The 19,667-nt window shown below is 43.1% G+C and overlaps 1 protein-coding gene across 1 annotated transcript in view; it reads right to left on the bottom strand.

The window, feature by feature from the left end:
- The window catches only part of VANGL1 (VANGL planar cell polarity protein 1), a 62,501-nt gene extending 45,609 nt beyond the window's left edge, over positions 1-16,892 (bottom strand). Inside the window, exons 1-4 of the mRNA XM_089489191.1 lie at positions 16,811-16,892; positions 9,259-9,504; positions 4,477-4,603; positions 244-851 (exon numbers count right to left, since the gene is read on the bottom strand). Coding sequence (XP_089345317.1) covers positions 244-851; positions 4,477-4,603; positions 9,259-9,329 — 806 coding nt within the window. The 5' untranslated portion in view covers positions 9,330-9,504; positions 16,811-16,892. The remainder of the gene's footprint in view (positions 1-243; positions 852-4,476; positions 4,604-9,258; positions 9,505-16,810) is intronic.
- Positions 16,893-19,667: the final 2,775 nt, after the last annotated feature.

Genomic DNA, 19,667 nt, shown 5'->3' with positions numbered 1-19,667 from the left:
AACATTACAAGCCAACACATCCACTGACAAAACACTGGATCAAAATGATACAACACTGGTCACCTGGAAGGTTTTGTTTTAAAATGTTCTAGATTTTTAATTCCTCACTCTGTTCTGTGTTTTTTAAAAAATCTTTTAAGTATTTTTTGCATAAAACTCAAATAAAACTCAAGAAGCAGATCAAGATCCATTTGCTTCTCCAGCTTTCCAAAGATTCCTAGACACTCTAAACTGTGGACCTACCTCAGGTGTCCCAAGCTATAATAGCGCGATTCTCCGTCTGTTGATCGAACCACCTTGACTGTGAACATTGGTTGCAGTTGCCTCAGTTCCAACACCACAATAGCAAGATAGTGAACAAAAAGTAGAGCATCCACCAAGGACACAGCAAACTGTACGATTCCTTGGTAATTGAGGTCCTTAGACTCCAAAATGCGAACACCATAAAACAGCCAGTAAGAGAACATCAGCAGAAATATGAGGACCAAAGTGAGGGTGCGGAACACAAACACTCTTGGGAGGTCTGCCTTGGGTTGGCGGAAAAAAAGAGCCCAGGTGCCAATCAAGAGGATCAGGAGTTTGAAAGCCACTGAGATGAAGAGTCCTTCGCAAGCTGTGCCACATGGCTCCAACTCACTTCTCCACAGGATCTGGGGGAGCAGGATAAAGGCAATGGGAGTCAGGAAGACCAAAAGGCCCAAGATGGCAGCCAATGTTAAAACAAGGTAGCGCTTACAGTCCAAGCCAACACTGTCCTCCAAGTCTTTGCTGAGTCCGGCAATGTCCTCCTGGGATATGCTATGCTCTGAGGTTCCTGTGATGGCTGTTGTGGTCTCGCCCCAGTTGTCATCCTGAAAGGAAAAGAAGATGACTCAGTTGTGTACCAGCTCTGGACATTCAGGGCACCTTCAGATGTTTCCCATTTTGTTACCTGAAAAAGGCACTCTCAGTTCCGCAGTTCAGATGTATCGGTTAGTAGGGAGAAGCACAAGCTATTCACCCTGCTACACACACCGAGTGCGATGATGCCTTCGAGAAATGGGCACTGCATTTTCAGTGGAACCTGCCTTTTCTCTGGTTCCTCATCTGACCTCCAACACCATTAAATTCAGTTGTAATGAAAAAGAGGCTATAGAGTTTCTTTTCTTTTTAAATTAGATTGATTTTGTGAAGAAAACTTTGTCCCCCAAAAGGACAACATGTTCAACTCTCTTCAAACATCATTCTCAACTAAGATCTAGGTCTACTGTAGTAGAGGACTGTTATTTTAATGTATTAATTGAAAACATTTCAATATAAATATAATGTAGCATAGGAGACACACCTTACTGTTTTTGAGAGAAACTGTGCACTGAGAAGAAATGCACAGGGATGTATCTAGCTTAGCCATGTTAAACATCATATGTGTATATGGGAAGTTTCAATATGCAATTATATCAAGTCTTCTCCTCGTCATCATTTTTTTGTCAACTGACCCATTAAGTATCTTCAGAAGCTACTTGGCATTTCGCCATTCAGAATGATTAATTGTCATACACCAGTTGACTATACTCCTCATCCTTGACTTCAGAATATGTACAAACACAGCACAACAATAACACTAATACAGCTTCTTTGGGATCCCACCATTTAGTTCCCTCCACTGTAAAAACTCTCCATGTATTCCTGTCCTCTTCTTGCTATTCTTTAAGCTGTTACTGATTTACAAGAAGCACCTGTCCTCTTGTCCCATTACAGATAAATTTACTCAGAAGTCTTCAGTAAGGGACTTGGTCGTATGCATTTCACACATCCAAATGTATTAATATCTACTATATCAGCCCTATCTCAAAGAATTTTAAATTTTTAAAAAAATTATAAGGAAGGAGGCATGCTAGGATTGGGTATCTGACCAGTCAATAGAAAAATATGGTCAGGTATTTGACAGGTATTTTAAATCTATGGAATAAGAGCAAGGAACATAATCATGAATAGCTATGACAGTATAATTATTTAAAAAACTGGATAAGCTATAATGCTGAAACAGTAGAATTAATTTATATGCTAAACTCAATTGTTAGTTTCAAATGGAGGAGTTGGATTTAGCCCTATGTTTTTTTACAGTGTGTTTACCTTTACACCTCACTTCCACTCTTAGAAGATCATACAAGTTTTTCTCTCCCATCTATTTTATCCTAACATCCTCAAGAAATAGGTTAGACTTGATAAGGCTCTTTTAGACCCATGGCCCCTAACCAGCTTCATGGCTGAGTGAGAATTTGAGCATGGGTCTCCATGATCATAGTCCAACACTTCTCACAACACAGTGTGTGGGCCCCTGTTTCAAAAGGCATACAGTCCTAGTAGGTAGCACTGGGAGATGTTTGCTGTGCTGCTGAGTTTTACCCCAAGAGACCATTAGCCTCCACTCCTACTTCTGCCCTTGCTAACCAATGACCTCAGGATGAAATACGGATATACTCTCTATGTCCTGAGATTACTAAAGCCTTTAACAATATTTGACTGTGCCTGAACAATAGCTTATCAACTGTTAAGTCAACTAATCAGAATGCCATGCCCATTCAGCCTTGGAAGAACTTGCTTTAGTAAGACAATTCTTCAGTGTTTAAACATCTTGAGAGGGGAGATTATGCAAACAAACATACTATTTCCTTCCTCCTCTACCACCACCCTCTAGATATCACAACTGAAGCAGGGAGCATTCAGGGGTTTTGACATCAAGAACTCTGTATAAATAAAATAAGATCCTCACTCATCCCTCTAACATATCAAGAATAAAGGTATATGGGGTGGGGGTGGTCAAGACTGCCCCGCTTCTCCTTCCCTTGGTATGTTGTCAGAACAAAAATCAGACTTGAATAATGTGAGCTCCTGACCCTTAAGGTAAATAGGACCAGCTATGGAGGCGAAACAGATAGTCTCAGTGCATGGATGACATGAAGGTATACAGAGACCTTGGTGAGGCACTGGAGAAACTGGCCCTGTACAAAAAGCATATGGAGCCATCAAAGAATATGAACAATCATGACATGTGGCCAACCACGTGGGGCAGCATGTGACTTCCTGAAAGGAACTGCTTGTTACTTTGTAACATGCAAAATGACTATCATATGAATGTTTACCAGAGGTATTGCTAAGTATGGGTGTTACAGCAGGCTATCAAGAATCTACCATTGGTGAAAGATATGAGATTCTTGTTGCACATTCTAAATCCCATTACACTTCCAATAGGGCATATAATTGCTAGGTAGCTCAAGCCCACATTGTTAGTCAGAAACCACACTTTTTAAATTGAAGGGAAATACTCGAGAAGATAGCTGCTGCTTCCTTTTTATCCTATACCCATTTAGAATACATTTTTGGATTAGAGAAGATTTTGCAATACACTCATAATAGTGGACAGATATGGGCATACTAGTAAAGGTTTCTCAAGCCCTTTTAATGAGCAATGTGTTTTTGCTTTAAGGCATATCACCATTAGTCCCATTTTACAGATGGCAAACTGAAGGTGCAAAATAGCTGTTTGCCCAATGAGTCAGAAACAGAGGCAAATCACAGTCTCCCAGAAGAAAGTCCAACTTACAGACTGCCAAAATAAAGCTGCTTCGGGTCTCTTTGGAATTATGCTATTTAAATGATGCATTTAATCCGGAAGCTGCACCAAAGCTGCACTCCAGTGCTTAGGAATGGAGTGTGGCTTTGGAGCGACCTCCGGACTCTTAGGACCCATGCATCATTTAAATAGCATACCTCCAAAGAGACCCGAAGCAGCTTTATTTTGGCAGTCTGTAACAGGCCTTTGTCAAATTACACTGGTTCTTCTGTCAAATACATGCTTTGTTCTTAAACTACTCCACATTATGTGCCTGGTGTAGCAAAGGAATTAGGCCTCTGATCCAATCACAAGAATGACATGTAGATAAATTTCATCATGAGACCATTGCAACAAGGCAGAAGGTAAGCACTTGTGTGAGAACTGGGCCTAAAGGCCCTAGTTAGGTGGTACGGAGGAAATGGGCTATTCTGGGGTTTGCTGTCAGAAGACCTCAGCTTTTCTGGGAGCAGCAAACTGTCAGTCAACCCAGAAGACAACCAAAAAGTATTTTTCACATATCTGCCATTTATAACATAGCACCTTGGGTCATGAATAATTCAGGTTGCAACCGGACATTGGAGTTCTGGTAAAAACATTTAGAAATATTCGAATATGACATTCTGTATGAGTGATTACACTGGCATGTTGGCCAAGGCTGGCTTTGTAAGCTTTTGCATCAAAAAGAAAAAAGAGAGAAAGAAAGAATCAGATTAGAGGGACACCAGGATGAACATCAAGTGTTACGCCAAGCATCTTCTTAAAAACATGTGGGCTGGGGGGTGGGGGGAGGAACATATCCAGCAATACAGCAAGAGCTACATGCATTGCAAGAAAACTCTGTCCCCATTACCTGGGTTTGGCCCACCTGTCTCACTCCTTACCTGGCCTTCCTCTGCCCGGGAAGAATCGTTCCCCAACAATGGCTCTGCAGGTGGTGTCTGAATGGTAACAGACTTCTCCGAGCGACTGCCATCTTTACTCCGTGGCGATTTGTGCCTGTCTCGGCTCCTTTTCCATTAAAAGAGGAAGAAAGAGGTTTCACAAGTGGATCCTTTGGTTCTTCAGCCAAAGTTTGCCAACAAAGCCAGTGAATGAAAAGAAGAGGTAGCTTTCCAAGTACTTTTTTGGCCAAAGCCAATACAAAACCATTTCAAATGTGCATGTGTGCGGGCAGGAAGAGAAAGAAAATGAAGAAGAGGCCAAACAGTAACCCAATTCCTCTGGCACATGTTTAAGAGGATTACTAAGGAAGTGCAACCAGGGCATGGATTCTCAGCTCTGATGAGCCTTCTGAGTGAGGAATGACAGATGGGATCCCATTTCTTTAACCTTCAGTGACCCCCACCAGCAACATCTCTATAATTTGCTGCCCCCAACCACTAAATCAAGTGGGCAAGCCCTTCAAATATTTTGGAATCAGATTGACAGTTCTCACTTCTGTCATGGGTCCTTAATAGACCATTACACAACACTACAAAACCCGTAAGGCAAAGAGAAGCAGCATCCGCTTGGCCCTGGAGTTGGTCCAGGTTCTCTTGTCTCAGTAGCACCTGGATCACCAACCCACATTTAGGCTGATCCCCATTGACCTCATGCAATCTACTGCAAATGGGTAGGGCGGGAATCAGGTGCTTTTGCCCAAGGCTCAGAAGATGTGCATGCAGAGTAGACAACTAGTAGCACCCCAGTGGGGCTGTCAAACTGGAAAAAGCTTCACAATTCACTTGAAGGGATTTCTGGGCTGACAGAATTAATTATGACATGGTAAGAGATCACATCTAAGCAAAACAGCCACTACTGGTACTACTACATTACTCCACCCTGTGCCTCCAAACTGCCTGAAGTATTCCATTGTTGAATAGCTGCTACCTTCCGAGGCCAAGGTTTGCTTGGCGCTGAGTGTTTCTGGGCAGACCCTTGCTGCTGTTCAGTCACTTAATCTTCCTCCCCTGAGGCCTCAGCAAAGGGAACTTGTGATGACTTGGAGATAACCCTGGTGCTTAGATCAGAACGCAGGCCTGGAATGTGACTGAGCCGCACAAAGATAAAGGGTCTCCAGACCACAACCCTTTGAAAAAGCAAGAATGGTTCTTTCTTTGGAAGAAAAAAGATTCCAGAATTCTGACCATACCTATTGCAGGTGTGTACACGATGGCCATGCAAAAACTGGAAGTGTATTAAAGAGGTAATCTCATGCGCTATGACTCTCAAAAGCATATGTCATGATAAAATATGTTCACCAAGACTGTTTCCCCCTTTTTCTTGCTGCAACAGACTAATGTGCCCTCCACTGAGAAATTCTAGTGCTCACTCCCTCTCTCTCTATAGATTGATTGTTTGGCCAATTCTTAAAGGCGGTGCTTTCCAAACTCTCTAAGCTCAGGGTGCAGTACTTGAGAGTGGATAACTTAAGAGTGCATGTTCCCCTTATTTTGACTGTGATTGGCTCCCAACTTTTTGCAATTGTGAAAGAACAATGTTATTATTAACATTAATTATTAATTATGTTATCTAGATGATTTTTAAATTATGAATTTTAAATGATGAATTTTACATTTGGATTGTTTTGATACATGTCCTTTTAAATTGATGTTTGTTTTAAGTGATTTTTTTTTAGCTGATGTTGTTTGTCTGTTAATTGTTGTTGTTCCCTGCTTTGATGCAAGGGAAGAAGCGGGTAAGAAATAATAATAATAATAATAATAATAATAATAATTCCATTTCTAAGAACTTGGAAAAGTTTCCTTTTTGGTTACATCTCTCAGAATCCCTGACAGCATAGCCATGCTGCTGGTGGTGAGGTTTCTTGGTGTTTTGATGCAAAAAGGTACTTCCAGGCTCTGGTGCTTTGTCCCCTTTGTGGCTCAGTCAGGGTTGGGGACTGTGCTGTGCTTTCTGGACAGAGTAGATGTTCCTGAAATCCCCCCCCCCCGCCCCGCCAGCACCATGAAATTTAAGCAGCAGTTGGCCTAAGAAATATGATGTGTCCTTTCTCAGTCTCCTCTCCTCCGAGAAAGGGAAGGGTCAGCATGGCACTGGGCCTTCTCTCTCTACATGGAAACACCATGATGGATGTGTCCAAGTCAGTGGCTTAATCTTCCAAATGACACTTGGCCTCTCCAGTATCACACTAACATATTCTGGGAGCCGCTTCGTGTCTCACACTGGGAGAAAAGTGGAACACAAATTAAATAAATAAATAAATAAATAAATAAATAAAGCATACCTTGCTGGACTATTTGGGAATCATTGGCTCTAAATATTGAAAAATTTTGCAATTTTTCTCAACTAGATAGGAACCATCTCAAAGCAAACCACACCAACAGAGATACACCGAATGTAAGCATGCACAGAAGGTTTTTCACATTTTGCATTCTTTCCAGTTTACAGTTTGATAAGAAAATGGGCAATTATGCAATTGCAATACAAAGCTGACAATGACGTCGCTCAAAATAATGGCACACCATGTTCAGACTAGAAAGCCTTTAAAAACAAGATACTGTGCCAGGGTTGCTCTGGGGTGGGTACTCTCAAGACACCTACATGTTTATTTAGGGAGCTTCCTCTAGGAGGGTGAGACTGAAAGGTGGATGGACATGTCACTTCTTGCCCCAGGAAAGGTCTCCAAAACAGAATAGATTGTGCAAGAAGCCAGGGTGGTCAGAATCATAAAGGATTGCAAAGAGCTTCAAAAGGATGTCTCCAAACTTGTAGAATTAGCAGTAAGGGCAAATAAGATTAACTATAAGTACATGTGAAGTTATACATGCTCAGGCAAAATAAAAATCGCAGTTAAGCATCACAAGTGTACTGGTGAGATTTGAACTGGCAATGACTGAACAAGACAGGGATCTAGGGGTTGTGCTGCACAATTCAATGAAGATATTACCTTACATATGGTTGCAGTAAAAGAAGGGAAATTACATGTTTGGTATATCTAGGAAGAGATTTAAAAATAAAACTGCCACTAACAAAACTGAGACTACATCTGGAACACTATGTATAGTTCTACTTGCCACACTTGAAAATGAATATTCTAGACCTGTGATATGCAGAAAAAGGCAATGGACTGGAGGAACTGCCCTATGAGAAAGGTTATAATGTTAAGGAAATATGATAGAAATATATAGTACCAAACTATGCATGGTGTAGAGAAAGAAGCTTTTCTTCTTCACATATAAAACTATAGTCCAGTGTCATCCACTGAAGCAGTATTATCAAGACAAAAAAGAGTAATTTTTCACAGATCATATAATTAAACTGTGGAACTCACTGCCACAAGACATAGTTATAACTACCAACTTGAAAAGAAGCTTGAATAAATTCACAGGAATTCATGCAACTATCAATGGCCATTAGTTAACAACGGAATAATATCATCTTTATTATCAGGAGCAGTATGCCCCTGGATACCACAAGCCAGAGACCACAGGATGGAGGGTGAAGTTGCATTCATGTCCTGCTAGCAGGATTCCTATAGAGACCTGATTAGTCACGCTGTGAACAGAATCTTGGATTATCCTGTACAAGCCTCTGGTATGACCCAACATGGCTCTTTTTATGTTCTTGAGAAAGTAGTTTAAATTATGCATGTGCCAAACAGGGCTTACTTAATAATCTTAAGTAGCTCTGGTTGTCCAGAGTGAATAGGAAGATTTATAAAGAAACTGACACAAATATTCTGAATTAGTCCTACATATTTCTGGGAGCAATGTCCTTCTTTAGAAAATTAATTTCATCTTTTTTTAGTATACAACATGTACACTAAATGACAGAAAATATGACAAATATGTTTACGTTACAAAAAAGAAAATAAAAACCAGGAGGGTCCCCCTCCCCGCCGCCTCCAAAGGTCGCCATCAGGTTCATTTACAGAGACAATCCATCTTGGATGCTTGAAAATTCACAGTACCACCAAAATTAAGAATGTGGGAAGAATTAGTATGGGAGGCAGTGCTATAGTAATGACTCAATTACAATACCATATCAGATTCTGGTTAAAGAAGCTTAATTGCAGTGTAACAAACCATGGTCTGCAAAAAAGGAGACCAGCAAACTAAATGACAGATAGTGATCTGTTGTGGGTTTGCAGTTTGTTGCAGACAGAGTGAGACCGTATCTAAATGGATAAACTAATGCTACATTCATTATTTTACTTTCAGACACTGCTACACCCTGCAGGCAAGAATGCACTTATGAAGCTGATATAAAACAAAGACAGGCTTAATTATTTTTGCTTGCTGCATATCTGGAAGCTCAAACAGGTCTTTGGGTTCTAAACTATGTTAGTTCAACCACAGTGTTTGAACCAAGTTTTTCCCAGAATTCATCAAAAGAGGGTTTCTGGCACCTCTGATGTTATGCTGGACTGCAGTACTAACTGCAAACATCTAGAAGTCTATGGTTGTTGTAAGTACCTGGTAATATAATGGAAGAGGGTAATAGAAAGAGAGACCCTGGCTACATGGATTTAGGGCAGGAGAGTGTAATGGAAAGGTTAAATCTCACTCTTTATAAGGAACCAAAGTCTCTATGAGACACAGGTTGCCCCAAAATAAGCACCTGAGCTCCCCTCTCTTGCAGACAGACACAGAAGTTTCACTACTCAACTGGAAAAAAAGCACGATCTCTGGGCCAGAATCACCATGAGAAAGTATCCATACCCTTGTCGCTGAGCTTTTCTGGAGTGACCTGAATAGTGGGAATACTCAGAGTAGGTTGACTCCGTATCCATGGCCAAAGGGAAGCCTCAGGACAGCAGAGAGCGGCCCACGTCTTGAACCTGGAAGAGCCACAAAGTCCAAAAGAAGAGTTTTGCTGGAAATAAATAGATCCTTGATCATCCACAGGTTCAAGAAAATAGGAATGTTACTCTTCAGATTTTGGCTTCCTTCATCTTCAGCACAAATCTAGGAAAAGAAAAAGAAAATACAAATAACAGGAAGCTAGATAATAAAGAAATGGTGTATCCACCATGGCAAATCTTGTCTTGCTCTGGTGACGGATATCTATGGTGCCTTGAGTCTCACAGCTGAGCTCATGTGCCTTTAACAGCTGGTTGGAAGAGCTCCTGCCAGATGAGAAAAGCTCAAGGTTTCCCATGCAATTTAACCTTCACTCTCTTTGGGCTCATGAATCTGAAGAGAGAGGATGAAGTCTCATCTTGACAGGTAACACTCCAAAGGGTGCTGACTATAGCTCCCATCATCTCTCGCAATTGGCAATGCCAAAGGGCTCCTGGGAACTGCAGTCCAATATGAAGGCCACACAATTTTCACCCTGTGTTACATTCTGATCATTTAAGACTGTATTGCATACAATATATACCTGCTCAAAGTTATGAATTGTTGTATTTCCATTTAGTGTTTGATTCCCAGCTCGGCCATGAAACCCACTGGGTAACCTTGGTCAAGTTACACTTTCTCAGCCTCAGGGAAAAGCAATGGCAAACCTCCTCTGAATAAATCTTGCCCAGAAATCCCCATGGCCTTAGGATCCCCATAAGTCAGAAATGACTTGAAAGCACACAACAACAGCAGCAGCAGCAAGCCCTTTAAAATTGTACATTGATGGTTTTATCTCTTGTACATACGCATTTAATGCATGAATAAACTGTACAAAACTTGGGTTCAAAAGTTTGAAAGAGGTTTTTCAAAACAAAACACAGGGTAAACAGAGAGGTTGCATGAAAGGGGGATAGATTGCTCCAAAGTCTGTTAAGACCAGTGCAAAGAAAGGATGAATTTAGGGTGTAAGTCACTCAACTCAGGCGGATTTGCTACTGGCAGGTGGCAGGCTGCCAGTCAAACATAAAAGCATGGGAGAAGGCACAAACAAGCCTGAAAATTTAGGAAAGTTTAAGCTACCAACTGCTGGGCTCCCCTAAAGAGTGATCAGGGCAAAGGCCATTCATTGCCTTCAAACCACTTGTGACATAACCAAGTCACCAGGAATTCCCTCCACGTGATCTGATGTGTTTTTAAAAGACTGATGCTATTTTATAGTACCGTCAACCCTTGGTATCCACTGGGGTTTGGTTCCAGGACTCCCCATGGATACCAAAATCCTTGGATGCTCCAGTTGCATTAAATACAGTGGCACAGTAAAATGGTGTCCCTTACATAAAATTGCAAAATCAAGGTTTACTTTTGGGAATTCATATTTTGGGGAAAATATTTTTAAGTTGTGGAGGTTGAATCTGTGGATAAAGAATCCTTGGATATGAAATGCTGGCTGTATTTTCATGTGTATGTTGTTGTTTTTAAAGTAATGTACCTGTAGACTGAGTACAATGCTTCAGGGAAAAAGCCAGAGAACTGCTTGGTGAAATGTTCACATGTATAGCAACCTTACCTGTGCATGTCTGCGTACATGCATGCACACGCATTCAAGTTGCCAGCAGCCTTATGACAACCCCATGAATTTCAAGAGGCTTTTCTAAGCAAGGTGGTTTTGCCAGTTTCTTCCTCTGAAACACAGCTTCCAGCACCCAATATATGTCTCCCATACAAATACTAACCAGGGCTGACCCTGCTTAACTTCCAAATTTCGGTGCCTTTAAGGTATTTAGGCCTCCTCTCTTTGTTAATATATATGATCACACATTTCCATTTTTTAAAAAAACGAATGTCACTGTTTCACAGAATATTATCTCTATATTTTTTTTCCTGATTAACAACAGAGGCTGTTGATTATTAAAGTATTCTTTTTGTTCGCAGACATAGCTGTGTTAGCCTGGAAAATCAGTATGCAAAAGGATCCTGTAGCACCCTTGAGACCAACTGAAAAAAAGAAGTTGGCAGTATGAAGTTGGTAGTAGTTGGTAGTCTACAAAAGCTCATCATGCTACCTACTTCTTTCAGTTAGTCTCAATGGTGCTGCAAGATCCCTTTGAATATATTCTTTTTGGTGTTCAAGTTAATACTTTGAAGTATTTGATCATTACTTGACTACTCAATAGAGCCAAACTTTTCTAACCAGTCAAATGCCCAACCCTAACGGAGCAAAGAAAGAGGAATGCGGAGGAATGTTAACAAGGGGGGCAGCCAAGAGACAGGCTGCAAAATAGGAAAGGCAAGAGCCAGTGGAGGGGGGGGAGGCTAAAAAAAATAACCCCCTCCAGGCAGCACAATGAGCCTGAAAGAAACTCAAGTTTTCAGCAGCCTGAACAAAATACTACTGAAAGCACACTGGTATTCAACCTGAGACATCCAGAGTACGCAGACAATTTGGATGTGACACTAAACCACAGCTTACCATTTCATAGCCTACGAAAGCTCATGCTACCAACTTCTTCCTCTCAGTAGGTCTCAAAGGTGCTACAAGATCCTTTTACAAGCTGCAATGCCTGTTAAAACTTTCATGCCACCTCCTCCCCTGGCACATGCCAGACAGGAGGAGATTGGAAGCACATGCTTCCAGTTTTAAACTAACCTCATAATGCAATTCAGGGAGCTACGTCACTGACTTTTTGGAAGTGATTTAGAGTGTAGGGATATTACTACGCGTGGCCCTTAAATTGTGATTACACTTGGAAAGAAGTGGCATCGGCCATAGTCACTGCACGGCAATCACCCCCAACCTGTCCCTTTTCATTGACAGGGGAAACCTGTCAATGACCTGGTAAGTGCACAAGTTCCCAGGTGCAAAAAGTCAGTTGTGCGATTGCGAGTCATATGGTGTCAGTGTCTCCTCCTGCCCCTGGCTATTCTGGATTACCTTTAGTATCTTTAATTCCCCCCCCCCCCCCCTTTGACTATGCCATCATATGTGTGACTATGTAAGGCCCTTCTTGGTTTGTGACTATGGTTGGACTTCCACACTTGCAGTTTTGACTTTTGTGGATTTGATTATTTGCAGTTCTGATTAATATGTTCTCTCTAGGAATCTCTAGGTTGAGCAACTCTGCCAGAAGTTGATCATAGAGTTGTGCAGGAGAACCAAGAACTTCCTAGAAAAAATGCTTCTTTAGGCATTTGTAGGTCCTCCCAACATGATTCTATGATCAACCTTTCTGGCAGATGTTGGCCATGGAGTTGCACTGGAGGATCTGGAGCTTCCTAGAGAGGTCTTCTCTTAGGTTTTTAATTTGCCGTTTCCCCACATTCACAGAGGTCCTTCACCTCTAATTCCGGCAAATGCGGAGGGATCACTGTATATGTATGGGCAACCTCCAGAAGACATAGTGTAATATTGAGGAAGTGTAGTGGCCTGTCACTGTTCTCCTCCATGCCACCTGAACAGTCTTCGTCACTTCTCTAAGCAAAATCTGGCTTTGATTCTGTTAAATCATGTTATCTTTTATATTTGCCAAACTAAACGTCTGATTTGACATTACTTTAACTGCCATGGCTCAGTGCTATGGAATTCTGCTAATTGAAGTTTTGTGAGACATTTAGCCTTCTCTGTCAGAGGTCTGGTAAAACAACATGCTACAAATCCCAGATTTCCATAGCAGTGAGACATGGTAGTTAACATGGTGTCAAACTGGGTTATTTCTGCAGTGCAGATGCAGCCTAAGACAGAGTTTCAATTCTGCAAGAGGAACAAGGGACCATTTGGCTCAGCCAAATCTTATTTATTAATCCAAACATGGTCAGTCTCATTCAAAGAAGACAGATCTCTAAGAAAGCTAACTACCTTTTTGTTGTAACAAAATTGGAGGTGACTGGAAGCTTACCTAAATGTTTTGTATTAAATTGGTTAGGAAGCATTAGAGATAATTATTAAAGCAACTAAAAAAAATATCCCTCACAGTAAGTTCCCCAGAAAACAGTGGACGTTATTTTGGAGTTAACCACCCTAACCGGACCTGTGTGCATTTCATGTTCACCACCAACAATGATTAACATTCTTGGGATTGTGTAATGATGGAATATGCTGCCACCGCCTCTTGAAAAGCAGTGGAATTGCTCAGTTCAGCAGCCTGAGAACTGCACCTCTCACATGCCACTGTAAATCTGTGTTTCTTGGGCTGCATCCACACGGCAGAAATAATCCAGTTTGACATCACTTTAAATGTCATGCAACATGCCATGCTCTGCAACAGTGGAGCTCTGGTGCCACAACAAGCTACAGTCCCCAGGATTCCATAACCTTGAGCCATGGCAGTTAAAGTGGTGTCTAAACAGATTATTTCTGCAGTGTGGATGAAGCCTCTGGAAGGGTGGGATGAGGAGGGTGCTGTAACAGACTGACCTGTCTACTCCTCTGGAGTTTATTCTCATAAATTAGATCTCTCTTCCACTAGCATTTGTGCAGCCTTCCTTTTTATTCTCTCCTGGCAGATGCACAGAGGCCCTTCTCCCTCCATGGAAGTAGCCACAGCAAGTGATGGGGTGGCAAGGGACCCTGGCCTGCTTTCTTCCTCAAACACATTAGAAACTGACAAGCATCCCTCACCTCATCATCTTAATGCTCAGGAATGGAAGAAAAATCCATTCTCTCCTCCTGAGCCTCCTCCAAATCCACGGTGACCAGATGTCCTAACATCAAAGGAGTACAAGGCACAGCAAAACGCAAGACATTCAAGAAAAATGTAGGCTGGTCCCAAGTAAAAGCTCAAAACACTTATATAAAGGCATGCTCAAAATGGAAGACATTTTGACATTCTTCCAGAAGTTTGAACATGTCCTGGAAAAGGAGGACCTCTGGTCACTCTGTCTGAATCCCTTTCCACCAGCTGCCCATTGATGGCGGCAAAAATAGCCAAAGACAATGGGTATACAAGCTGTGCCCACCAGCTGGGCAGTGGGAGGTTAATGGTGGCATTTCAGTTATCCCACTGAACCCATCATCCTTGGCTTTCTAGATGATGCACCTGGGCTGTTTCATGGCTCATCAGTTGGAAAATAATCCTCATGATTTGTTGTTGTTAACTGCCCTCAAGTTGACTTCAACTCATGGTGACCCTGTGGATGAGACATCTCCAAGATCATAGAGTCATAGGTTTGGAAGATACCAAAAGGGCCACCCAGTCCAATCCCATTCTGCCATGCAGCCCCTATTTAAAGACCTCCAAAGAAGGAGACTCCACCACTCTCTGAGGGAGCATCTTCCATTGTTGAACAGCCCTTACTGTCAGGAAGTCCCTCCTAATGTTGAGATGGAATATCTTTTCCTGTAGCTTCCATCCACTGTCCCATGTCCTGATATATGTTGAGGGACACCTGGCTTGACAGGCTCCATCAATGGAAGTATAGAGTGTAGAACAGATCAAGGGAAGTAATAGTGCCACTTTATTCTGCTTTGGTCAGGCCTCACCTGGAATAATACTGTGTACAGTTCTGGGCACCACAATTCAAAAGCTGGATAGTGTCCAGAGGAGGGCAAGCAAAATGGTGAAGGGTCTGGAAACCATAAAGCCCTATGAGGAGAGACTTAGGGAGCTGGGTATGTTTAGCCTGGAGAAGAGATGATTAAGAGGTGATATGATAGTCCTGTTTAAGTATTTGATGGGAGTGTCACATTGAGGCTGGTGCAAGCTTGTTTTTCTGCTACTCCATAGAATAGGACCTAGAGCAATGGATGCAGACTACACAAAAAGAGATTTCTCCTCAACATTAGGAGGAACTTCCTGATAGTAAGAACTGTTTGACAGTGTAAGACGCTCCCTCTGAGAGTGGTGGAGTCCCCTTCTTTGGAGGTCTTTAAGCAGAGGCTGGGTGGCCATCTGTCACAGTGAGTGCTTTGATTGTGTATTCCTGCATGGCAGAAGAGGTTTGGATTGGATGGCCTTTGGGGCATCCCTTCCAACTTTAGGATTCTATGTATTCCTGCATGGCAGAATAGAGTTGTTTGGGTGGCCTTTGGGGGATCCTTTCCAACCTTCTTTGGGGGTTGTTTTTAAACAGAGGCTGGATGGCCCTTGGTCAGAGGGAGGGCTTAAACTGGGTCTTCCTGCATGGCAGAAGGGGGTACCGCTGGGTGGCTCTTGGGGACCCTTCCAACTTTGTGATAAAATGAACAAACAAGCAGAATACAATTTTTAAGAAAGGTAAAAGCGCTCAAAAGCCATCCTCCAGGAAAGGCTGGGCAATGGGGACTTCTTCCACCCCTGGTGCCCAGTTTTTACCATTCTTTGCCAACCCTCCAGCCTGGCAGCCAGCCCTTGAAGGCCTTCCCCTGGCGACCCAAGACCCCACAAGTGTCAGCCTTCCCCACAATCCAGGTCCAGGCGAGGGTCAGGAGGAGAGGCTGAGCAAAGGGAGTAGGAAAGGGAAGGGAGGAGGGGAAGAAGGGAGGAAAGGTGGAGGGAATGAAGAAGGAAGGAAGGGAAGGAGGAAAGAAGGAAGGATGAGAAGAAGGGAGGGAGGAAAGAAGGAAGGAAGGAAAAAAGGAAGGATAAAGGAAGGAAGGAGTGGAGGGAAGGGAAGGGAAGAAGGGAAGAGGGAAGAAAGGAAGGGAAGGAGGAAAGAAAGGATGAGAAGAAGGGAGGGAGGAAAGAAGGAAGGAAGGAAAAAAGGAAGGATAAAGGAAGGAAGGAGTGGAGGGAAGGGAAGGGAAGAAGGGGAGAGGGAAGAAAGGAAGGGAAGGAGGAAAGAAAGGATGAGAAGAAGGGAGGGAGGAAAGAAGGAAGAAAGGAAAAAAGGAAGGATAAAGGAAGGAAGGAGTGGAGGAAAGGGAAGAAAGGGAGAGGGAAGAAAGGAAGGGAAGGAGGAAAGAAGGGATGAGAAGAAGGGAGGGAGGAAAGAAGGAAGGAAGGAAAAAGGAAGGATAAAGGAAGGAAGGAGTGGAGGAAAGGGAAGGGAAGAAGGGGAGAGGGAAGAAAGGAAGAGAAGGAGGAAAGAAGGAAAGAAGAGGAGGAGGAGGAAAGAAAGAAGGGCGGGAGGGAGGGAGGAAAGAAGGAAGGGAGAAAAGGGAAGGAGAGAGGGAAGAAGGAAAATGAAATGAAGGAGGAAAGAAGGAAGGAAGGAAGAGAAGGGAAGGAGAGAGGGAAGAAGGAAAAAAGGAAGGGAAGGAGGGAGGGAGAGAAAAGGGGGCAAGAAGGGAGGAAAAGAGAGGATAAGGAGGTAAGGAAGAGGAAAGGGAGAAAGAGAGGGAGGAAAGATGAAGGAGGGGAAGAAGGGAGAAAACGAGGAAGGGGAAAAGCGAGGAAGGAAAAGAAAGGAGGAAGGGGAGAAGGAAAGGGAGGAAGGGAGAGAGGAAAGCAGCAAGGGAGGGAGGAAAAGGAGGTAAGGAAGGCAGGCAGAGAGGTGGTGAGGGGAGGAGAAAGACCTGTGGCTGGAGGCTCTCCCTCTGGCTCCTCTGCTGCTGGGCTCAGTCCGGAGAGGAGAGGGAGGCTTCCCCTCAGCTGCCTCGGCGGCGGCGGCGTCTCTTTCCGCTTCCTGTACCCAGGGCGACAGGAGGAGAGGCAGAGGCAGCAGCAGCGGCAGCGGCGCCACCGCCCTCCCTCCCTCCCTCCCTGGCGGGGAGGCCGGGCCTTGACTCGAGGAGCAGTGGCTCCCCCTGAGGGCCCTTGGCCCTCCCAGGCCCCTCATGGAGAGTGGGACTACTTGGCCAAGAGGCTGGGGCTGTTGTGCCTAGAATCATAGTATTTAAGAGACCCCAAGGGCCATCCAGCCCAACCCCATTCTGCCATGCAGGGACTCACTATCTGCCATGCAGGAACTCTCCATCAAAGCATCCCCAACAGATGGTCATCCAGCCTCTGTTTAAAGACCTCCAATGAAGGAGACTCCACTACACTCCGAGGAAGGAGTCTGTTCCACTGTCAGGAAGTTCTTCCTAATGTTGAGGTGGAATCTCTTTTCCTGGAGCTTGCATCCATTGCTCTGGGTCCTGTTCTCTGGAGCAGCAGAAAACAAGCTTGCTCCCTCCTCAATATGACATCCCTTCAAATATTTAAACAGGGCTATCACATCACCTCTTAACCTTCTCTTCTACAAGCTAAACATCCCCAGCTCCCTAAGGCGTTCCTCATAGGACATGGTTTCCAGACCCTTCACCATTTTGGCCGCCCTCCTTTGGACACACTTCAGTTTCTCAATGCCCTTCTTGAATTATGGAGCCCAGAACTGGACACAATATTCAAGGTGGCTGACCAGAGCTGAATATAGTGGCACTATTACTTCCCTTGATCTAGACACTACTGTGGGCCTTCAAGCCCTTTCCCACTTTTGGTGACCCTAAGGAGGACCTCTCATGGAGTTTTCTTCACAGGACTTGGTGGGAAGGGCCTTCCCCTGAGGCTGAGAGATGTTGTGGGCCTTCGAGTTTTCCCCCACTTATGGCAACTCTAAAGGGGAATCCAACGGGTTTTTCTTCACAGGATTTGTTCAGAAGGGATTCCCCTTGTCCTACCTCTGAGGCTGAAAGAGTGTGACTTGACCAAGATGATGTTGTGTTGTTGTTGTGTGCCTTCAAGTCGTTTCCAGCTTCTGTCACCTAAGTTTTCATAATGGGTTTTTCTTTACAGGGTGATGATTGTTTTGTTAATACTGTCATAGCCATAGATTGCAGCCAGGAACAGATTCTCTGGATTTTGGAGTCCCAAATCCAACACTAAGGAGCCAACATGGCATAATGGTCTGACCCTTGGACAGCACCCCTGGAGATCAGGGTTCGAATTCTCAGTCAACCATGGAAACCCATTGGCTGACTATAGACAGGTAACGCACTCCCAGCACTCAGAAAACCCCAATAGGTTGGCCTTAGGGTTGCCCTAAATTGGAAATGATTTGAAGGCACACAAACTGCAATGCTACACAAGACTACCATCTGTGTCCTTGTGTAAACTAGGTATCTCTCTCACTCTTTAGTGCTGCGGTAAGAGTAAAAATAAAACCACAGGCTCAAAAGTGGAGATAACAAGGAATGACAAGAGTGCTAAGCACTGAATGAGAATTTTTTACAAGGCAATTTAAACCATTCGGATGTATGATCAAGAATTTGATTGTGGTTTAGGCATGTGATAAAAAACACTCAGTGATCGCAGAAGTTAAAGCCACTGTTTTTTCCATCTCCCAGGAAAAGAAGATTCGGCCTTTAGCTCCATCAACAGCATGAGCAAAGTGTCCATCAGGAGGATCTGGAGGTCTATCCATCCATATCTTATTTATTTATTTCATTTGTATGCCACCTTTCTCCCAGAAGACCCAAGGCAGCTCACAGGTAAAAAAGCATTTAAAAAAACCCATTACACTAAAAACATAAAACATTTAAAATCATCCATAAACCGTACAAAACCACATAAAAATATACAAAAGCTTAACAGGTACAACCAACACCCTGCCACACACAAAAGCCATCATAGCATGATTATATATTAAAATGCCTGCTTAAATAAATACCTAAAGAAAATTAAACATAAAGAAAATTAAAATAATGACAACAGAAGAAATGCATACATCCAGTCTAGACAATGAGGAAATCGAAACAGAAAATTTCCATACCTAGGATCAAATATTGACCAGAATGGTGACTGCAGTGAGGGGAATAAGATGACTAGGAATGGGAAGGACAGCTATGAAAGAATTAGAAAAGATCCTAAAGAGCAAAGATATACAAATGAGTACTAAAGTCAGAATCACCCAGGCCACTGTATTCCCCATCACCATGTATAGTTGTGAGAGCCGGACAATGAAGAAAACTGACAGAAATAAACTTATTTGAAATGTGGCCGTGAAGAATTCTACAGATACTGTCGACTGCTAAAAAGACAAATGACTGAGGCTTAGTGCAAATTAAGACTGAACTCTCACCATAAGCAAAGTTGACTAAACTGAGACAGTTGCACTTGGGACATATCATGGCATGAAGTGAATCTCTGAGGGAAAATCAAAAATAAAAAGGATAGCGATAGGAAAAGAAGGAGACTGTGCTATGGATGGATTGAGTCACTCAGGGAAGCCATGGCCTTGAGTCGGCAAAACCTGAGCAGGGCAGTTGACTGGGAATATTGGAGGTCTCTCATTTATAGGGTTGCCAGTTGAAATCAACTTGACAGCAAATAATGTGGCACACTATTATATGAAGAGTGTTGAGGATACCATGAGGATAGATGGACATATATCAGACATTAGGAATGGGAATACACAAAAGCCAGTGGCAGAACATTTTAATCTCCATGGGC

Source organism: Sceloporus occidentalis, unplaced genomic scaffold (genome assembly GCF_023333645.1).
Source record: "Sceloporus occidentalis isolate IW3139 unplaced genomic scaffold, rSceOcc1.0.p SCAF_1, whole genome shotgun sequence".
Classification (NCBI taxonomy): domain Eukaryota; kingdom Metazoa; phylum Chordata; class Lepidosauria; order Squamata; family Phrynosomatidae; genus Sceloporus; species Sceloporus occidentalis.
The sequence above is the reverse complement of the archived record's forward strand: the minus strand, read 5'-3'. Positions and strand labels throughout refer to the sequence as shown.